This window comes from Megalops cyprinoides, chromosome 13, assembly GCF_013368585.1.
Source record: "Megalops cyprinoides isolate fMegCyp1 chromosome 13, fMegCyp1.pri, whole genome shotgun sequence".
In the NCBI taxonomy this organism is placed as follows: Eukaryota; Metazoa; Chordata; class Actinopteri; order Elopiformes; family Megalopidae; genus Megalops; species Megalops cyprinoides.
The window spans coordinates 966,013-975,000 of NC_050595.1; the positions used below are offsets into that span (position 1 = coordinate 966,013).

The 8,988-nt window shown below is 49.2% G+C and overlaps 1 protein-coding gene across 2 annotated transcripts in view; it reads right to left on the reverse strand.

Annotated features, from left to right (window-relative positions):
* Positions 1-2,522: 2,522 nt before the first annotated feature.
* Positions 2,523-8,988, reverse strand: part of cpne2 (copine II) — a 33,313-nt gene continuing 26,847 nt past the window's right edge. For both annotated transcript variants that reach the window (XM_036543464.1, XM_036543462.1), the window contains exons 15-16: positions 4,301-4,537; positions 2,523-3,076 (exon numbers count right to left, since the gene is read on the reverse strand). In XM_036543464.1, coding sequence (XP_036399357.1) covers positions 2,969-3,076; positions 4,301-4,537 — 345 coding nt within the window. In that variant the 3' untranslated portion in view covers positions 2,523-2,968. The remainder of the gene's footprint in view (positions 3,077-4,300; positions 4,538-8,988) is intronic.

Below are 8,988 nucleotides of genomic sequence, written 5' to 3' on the forward strand. Positions count from 1 at the left end.
CCCTCCCCCCCGGTGAGCTGACAATGGAAGAGACGGGATACCGAGGATCAGACGGAGGAACTGCCGTTCTCACAAACACGTCCCAATCGCCATGGAGACTGTCCCGCATGGTGCTGGCAGTCAGAAAGCAGTTTTGTTCTGGTTTTGCTGTTTATTTTTTCAAAAATTCAGTGTAGAAAAGAGTCACAAGAGTGACCCGCTGAGTGTTATTCGCTGGATTGCTCTGTGTGTGTGTGTGTGTGTGTGTGTGTGTGTGTGTGTGTGTGTGTGTGTGTGTGCGTGTGTGTGTGTGATGTGGAAATTAAATACAAATGGCAGGGGCAACAAAATAAAGATGTTTGTGAATGATGTGTGTCCATCCTTCCCTTCTGGGGTCAGCACATGGCCGTGCTAACATGGTACCTGAAACACTACTAACTTTACTACTCCGCCCAGAAACACAGAGGCCTGGTGGCGATTAGTGGGAGATGATTTTTCATTCGTCTAGAGCTGCAGCAGAAAACCACATCACAATCTCTTACAAAGCAGCAACAACAATGACAACAAAACTCTGGCCCAGAGCAGCCAGCAGCCGAGTGGACAGTGCTCTTCATTGCCAAAACAAAGCGAAACAGGACCTGCCACTGAAGCAGCTTACCTCAGGCTGGCACAGTGGTGTGGGAGAACGGCTGTATCTGCTCGGGTCGCTGGGACTGGGACATCTGTTAGGAAGTTTTTGCTCTCATTCCAGGCAGACACTGTTCAGGCAAACAAAAGAAGCTGCAGCTCTGCTTGTTGCATTGGGAAACATCCATGTGATACAGCGAGAACCAATCAGAAATGGGTTTTCCCCTTACCCATGATGCTTTGGGGTAAGACATGGTGCTGAGAAGGCAGTGAACAGCAATGGTCCTGAAAAAGCTGTAGTTTCTTTCCAAAGTAAAAACGAATTTTGACCGACAGTATCGATTAGCCCACAGCCTTATGCATGACATCTGGCTCACTGATCCATGTGTACTGCAGTTTTACCAGAGCAGCTCGGGCGAGTCTGCCGGCAGAGCCAGGAACTGAACACTCAAAACACCTGCTGATAGTAGCAGGACCTGAACCACTGCCTCGCCATGTGAATTCGGGATGGAAGCATCCAGTGTTTCTCCTACCACTGCTTATACACTGCGGATTATTCAGCCCGATTTAACAGACGGAGGCAAAGACCGCAGTGCTGTGGTGAAGCAGAAGAGACACCAGCTCCTGCAGCCTCATATTCCAGCACACACCACCACCTCACACCGTCATGTGACGCAGACACGCTCTGAAGCTCCCTCTGCCTGTTGTCTGGGAATTATGACTGAAGAGGTTCATCCTACTGGTGCTGCCGACAGCAGGGCGTAGGGTCAACGCTCTCCACACAGGGTGGGTCTGAGTACTGTCAGAGCGTGCAGTCAGTCAGGGCGAGTGTGTGTGTGCTTGTGTGTCTGACTGCCTGCCGTTTGTGTGTGTCTGGGCAAACATTTATGCTTGTGTGCGTTTGTGTGTGTACATCTGTGTCTGACAGTCAGAAAATAGTGAGACCAGAACAGGGCATTTGCTAAGAGGTGCCTCATTAAACAGTGAGAAACAGTAGTGGTACTCACCTAATTACCTTACCAGTCTAATTATCTTACCAGTTTACCTTCACTGAATCTCCTGGGAGTCACAGACTACATCAATAGCAGTCTCCATCTTCATAGAGCCAGATACTGTACAGAAGTGCTCCCAGACAGGCAGCGGGACTGTGTATGTACACATACACTCAAACACACTGCTGCCAATACACACACACACATACACACACACATACACACACATACACTCAAACATGCTACTGCCAATACACACACACACACACATAGACACACACTCAAACATACTGCTGCCAATACACCCACACACACACACACAAACACTCAAACATACTACTGCCAATACACACACACACACACAAACACTCAAACATACTACTGCCAATACACACACACACACACACACACACAAACACTCAAACATACTACTGCCAATACACACACACACACACACACACACAAACATACTACTGCCAATACACATACACACACACACACACTCAAACACACTGCTGCCAATACACATACACACACATACACATACACACACACTCAAACATACTACTGCCAATACACATGCACACACATACACACACATACGCACTCAAACATACTACTGCCAATACACACACACACACACACACACACTCAAACATACTACTGCCAATACACACACACACACTCAAACATACTACTGCCAATACACATACACACACACACATACACACTCAAATATACTACTGCCAATACACATACACACACACTCAAACATACTACTGCCAATACACATACACACACACACACTCAAACATACTACTGCCAATACACATACACACACACACACACACACACTCAAACATACTACTGCCAATACACACACACACCTGTTCAGTCTGTTGATGACAGTTTATTGACCTGAGTGTTGACAGAAAATAACAAGTAAACTGTAGAAAACCTTCAGCGTTACACCTTGACAAAGGTACTCACTGTTCTCACAAATTACAAAGCACTACATCAGAGATACATAAAACATTATTAACATTTTCTTACAAAATAAAAACAACAATGGTAATAAAACAGGTTCATAAAACGAGTCACATCAGTACAAAGGTACATTCACTGCTCTTTCCTTGTGCCGCCCTCATCTCCTCGCAGGGTCGCAATAGTGTTTGCTGTTTTTGTCTTTGCTTTTTGACATTTTTTTTCTAAAAAGTCTTGCATTTGGAGGAGAAGGGGGTGGGGGTAGAGGGAGGGGTCAGGTTTAAAAATCAGACACAGTAATAAAAACTTCCATGCAGTTTGTCTTCTGTTTTTTTTTAGTTTTTTTTTAGTTTGGCAACATGCAATCAGTCCGGGTCTCTGTGCCTTTATTCTGGTGCTGTGTTGCTAGGCGACAGGTTCCTCTGCTTGAAATACTGTGTGACCTGTTGGGGTAGCTCAGCAAGCACGGATTTGGCTAACGTTTCCTTCGGCGCCTGGAAGACAACACCAACAAAATCACCAACAAAAAAAAATCAATAACATGAAAGGCTTTTGTTTTCTGATTCATCCTCCTGAGAGCTGAGTACTGTAAGGCTGACCAAAGATGAGCAATCCTCCATCTTTCCCAGAATTCCTGCGCTCCACTCAGGGAGACTCAAGTGCACCGCGGCAGGAACTCTTGGCAGAGCCGGCATGCATTCTGCCTCCTCTCACTTCCTGTATGAAATTAATTTCTCATTTCCTGTGGATGGGTTGAAGCCAGGTTCTGCTGTCTGCTCTCTCCTGCTGTTGAGGAAGTCACATGGGGCTGAGAAAGCCGCCTCCCACTCCCACCCCCACTCCCACCCCCACTCCTGTTAACACAGTTAGTGGAGGCCTGCAGCTTCCAGTCTCACTATCACCCAACATCACTCTGAACTCTAAACCTCAGCTCTTATCTCAGAACAGTCCTATTACACCTCAGTTCTGATCTCAGAACTGCCCTCTCACACATCACCACTGATCTCAGAACAGTCCTATTACACCTCAGTTCTGATCTCAGAACTGCCCTCTCACACATCACCACTGATCTCAGAACAGTCCTATTACACCTCAGCTCAGAGCAGCCCTCTTGCATTATTGTGTTTGGATTGAGCCACTGAGGACTCGTTTGTACCTGGTAATTAAGATGAAAACACAAAGCCCATCAAAGTCCTCACAGGATCAATCATGTCAGGTAACCCTTTCCCTGCTACTTGGCCTATTGGCTTGTCTGTAACACATGCAAGTTTGGTAGTGTGCCAAGCTGGGCTTCGGCCTGTATTGCAGTGTTTGAGCTCGGATTACCTCACAAATCACTGCTAAAAGCCTAAACAAAGGGGGCACAGTGACCGGCTCAAAACTGTCAGCCATTAATGAACCAACAGGCCCGGACAGTTCAGCGCCTGCAAAGACCTGCCGCAGCGCTCTGCTGAGGATGGAGACCTTCCAAAGGTCCAGAGGGACCTGCCAGTTTCACCACCGAAACTCAGATCAGAGGAGGGGGGTGTGTGGGGGGGGGTGAGGCCAGGGGACGAGCGGGGGGGACGAGCAGGGGGACGGGGGGGGAGCAGGGGGACGAGCGGGGGGGACGAGCGGGTGGGACAAGCGGGGGAGGGACGAGCGGGGGGGGGGGGGGGGACCAGCGGGGGGGGGGGGGGGGGGGGGGACCAGCGGGGGGACGAGCAGGGGGGACTCACGTTGCGGAAGTCTCGGAAGGGGACGAATTGCACAATGTCCCTCACAGCCTCCTCTCCTGTGTAGGACCGCAGCACGCGGTTGTCCCCGTCCAGGAACTCCATGGCGGCGAAGTCTGCGTTGCCGACGCCCACGATGATGATGGACATGGGCAGCTTGGCGGCCTGCACGACGGCGTGCCGCGTCTCGTCCATGTCGCTGATCACGCCGTCCGTGATGATGAGGAGGATGAAGTACTGCTGCAGGGGAGAGAGGCACGCGGCCGTCAGCGGCTACACCACTGCACTTTACAACTTGCGTTACTACACACTGCTGTTACTGCACACTGTGTAACTACACACTGCTGTTACTGCACACTGTGTAACTGCACACTGCTGTTACTGCACACTGCTGTTACTGCACACTGCTGTTACTGCACACTGCTGTTACTGCACACTGTGTAAATGCACTGCAGATATTCTGACTGTGTTCTCATGCTGTCAGAGCTGTGCTTCACTCTGCTTAAGCCAGGCTGCAGAGGTGATTCACAACGAGATCAAAGTTCCCAGCAGGAGAACTCTCACCTGCACCGAGGATTCACACAGAGATAGCAGAACACAGGACAGAGAGACTATCACAGAGATACCAGAGCGTGGGACAGAGAGACTATCACAGAGATACCAGAGCGTGGGACAGAGAGAGACTATCACAGAGATACCAGAGCGTGGGACAGAGAGAGACTATCACAGAGATACCAGAGCGCAGGACAAAGAGAGACTATCACAGATACCAGAGCGTGGGACAAAGAGAGACTATCACAGAGATACCAGAGCGTGGGACAGAGAGAGACTATCACAGAGATACCAGAGCGCAGGACAAAGAGAGACTATCACAGATACCAGAGCGTGGGACAAAGAGAGACTATCACAGAGATACCAGAGCGTGGGACAGAGAGAGACTATCACAGAGATACCAGAGCGTGCGACAGAGAGAGACTATCACAGAGATACCAGAGCGTGCGACAGAGAGAGACTATCACAGAGATACCAGAGCGTGGGACAGAGAGAGACTATCACAGAGATACCAGAGCGCAGGACAAAGAGAGACTATCACAGAGATACCAGAGTGAGGGAAACACAGGAATAAATATCACAGAGATGTATGAAATTGCAGACCAAAATGACGATCACAGATATCAGAGACATTTTTGCATATTGTAGCCTTTTAATTTTGTTAAGACGAGCTCTTACAGCAACACATCCTTCAAATTCTGATCTCAGTACTGCTGATGGACAGACATCACCTTCTGACAGCTCAAAGCTTTTCTTCTGTCTACTCCTTAAGAACCTTATGGTGCAGAATACCCATCCCCACATCTCTGTGGATCTTCCAGCTTTGGGTTTGTCAGTTACGAGAGGGAGCCTTTCTGTATGTGCTGATTATGCTTCAGATATCAGTACTGTACCTCACTTGTAAGTTGTATTGGATAAACGCGTCTGCCAGATGAATAAATGTAAATGTAAATGTAAATGTATATGTATCAGACCCTCAAAACCAGGCAATACACAGCTACAGCCATCTTCCTATCAATATAAGAGAACATATACATGCATGCATATATACATACATATTTTTGTATATATGGTCTCTACAGGACCGCAGCAGGTCGGTCCTGCCGGAGGAAGTGACCTCTGCTTGCTGTTTCGCTGAGGTGCTGGGGGACTGGGGCTCCAGACAGCAGTGCTCTGAAAGCCAGGCTTCACACTCAGCACCTCTGAGGCGAGTTATATAACCAGCATCTGAACTGACACAAGCACGATTTTCACCTCCAAAAATACGCTGCTCTTTCCTCCAGCTCGCATTGTGATTTTACATAAAAACAGAAACAATCAATGGTCTCACAAACACCAGTGACCTCACAGATAGCAGTGAGCTTCGTGATCTCTGTGACCTGAGGGGGTGGAGAGTTCCACATCTGTTCACACAGATCCTGCTGCCAAAGGTGGAGGAATGTAACACACACTCACTCACTCTCTCACTCTCACACACACACACACACACACACACTCACACACACACACTCACACACAGAGACATACGCACACACACGTGCACATGCACACACACACACACTCACTCACACACTCACTCACTCACTCACACACACACACACACACACACACACACACACTCACACACAGAGACATACGCACACACACGTGCACATGCACACACACACTCACTCACTCACTCACACAGTCTCACACACACACACACACACACACACACACACACACACACACACTCACACACACACACACGCGCACATGCACACACACACTCACTCATTCACACACACACATGTGATCACTCACATCTCCCTGTGTTGTTAACAAAGGCTGGGCTCTGCCCCCCACTTCATTGATTGGCTGGCTGGCGTTTAACAGCAGCCCCTCTCTCCCCCACTGTGAGGTCTCAGAAGTCTGTCCCTTTAATGTGCAACAGCCTGCTTATTACAGACTCATTAACCACACAGAGACACACACAGCACAGAGCAGCACACACACACTCACACACTGCACACACACACAGTGCACACACGCGCACACACACTCACACACAACACAACAAGTATGTGTGTGTGCAGCCTTTAGTACAGACATACAGACACACATCGCACACAATCCATAATACCAATCACTTTAACACAAACATATGCACAATCTCTAACACAGAACACAGTCTCTAATATAACTCATGTGCATGTGCAGTCTTTAACACAGGGTCTCTAACAGCACACACGTGCATTCAGTCTATTAATACACACACACTTGCACGCTGGCCACACCCAGAGGTCGAAGGTCACAACACTGATGAGGGCTTTTTCCCCAGTTGTTGACCATGAGGGGGGGTCCACGCAGGGCGGTGTGTCGCCCTGACGACCGCTGAGGCATCATCGCTCAGGGTCGCGCGGTTATTATAAACCCCGTTCCCTGACTAAACGCCGTGGAAGAGCTGCAATATTTCCCTTCACAGCGCTGTCTGTGTGCTGACAGGGAGCAATTAAGGACAAAAAGCTCTCTCTGTGTTCCGAACCTTCAGACAAGGGCTAAGTAATGACACGCTATTACCCCCTCTGGGCCGGCTGTGCGCCTGACTGCAGGGACAGACATGGCAGCCCAGCCACAGCCTCCATTACAGGCAGAATTACAGCGCAGAGACACAGCCCTGATGCTGCCTAATTATCCCACACAGCCCTGAAGCACCGGCACCCTCTCCCTCCACATTCCATCACAGCAAACTTGCACCGTGCAGGCGCCCCCTGGAGGGGCAGAGTGGAACTGTCTCTCCCTGGTGCTGCTCCAAACAGGGCATTCCCACTGATGATGATGATGATGATGATGAAGATGAACGTGAAGGGAGGTCTATGCCTTTCTCTCTCTCCATCCCAGTCCTGCACCCTTCACCTCTGCAGGATGGGTTACCATGACTACCCTTCCCCGCTCTTCCTGTGAGACAGAAGTGGAGCTGCCACGCCCCCTCCGCTGTCCCGAGCCAGATGAACTTTCACCTGAGAATCAGCTGAGTCTGCCATCCCATCATCCCCCCACCACCTTCCACTCACCGCTTACACCACCCCTACATCCCTAACAGTCACATCCTGTTATGCCACTTTCTGTGGCCACATCCTTTCCCCTGATTGAGCCTGCCCAGTGTACAGCTCGGCTCTCTGCTGCCCGGCTCTCACTGCGATGCCTCATTAGTCATTAAAGGAAGGGAGCTGAAGCAGGGGACAGAGGCACCATTTGTTCACTGAATCGTCCTCTATAAATAACTATAATTGGAAGGGAATTTTAATGGCCGTCTTCCCCTCGGCTCATAAAAAGCCAAAAGGAACAGTGAGCGATTTTCAAAGCCACTGAGCAGACTTTGAACTGATAATCCACAGCACTCTCTGCAGCTGTACACAGTGCAATTAGGTTCTACAGTCACTCTCCTACTGCACATTCTCTACCCACACACACACACCTATACACACACACACCTATACACACACACACACACACACACACACACCTATACACACACACACACACGCACACACACCTATACACACACAAACCTATACACACACACACCCCTATACACACACACACACACACACATACACACCTATACATACACACACACACACACACACCTATACACACACACACACACACACACACACACCTATACACACACACACACACACACCCCTATACACACACACACACACACACACACACACACACACATACACACCTATACACACACACACACACACACACACACACACACACACACACCCCTATACACACACACACACACACACACATACACACCTATACACACACACACACACACACACACTCACACACACACACACACACACACACACACACACACACACACACACACACACACACACAGCCACACACACTCACACACTCACACACACACTCACACACCTATACACACACACACACACACACACTCACACACCTATACACACACACACACACACACACACACACACACATACACACCTATACACACACACACACACACACACACACGCACACACACACACACACACACACACCTATACACACACACACACACACACACACACACACATACACACCTATACACACACACACACACACAC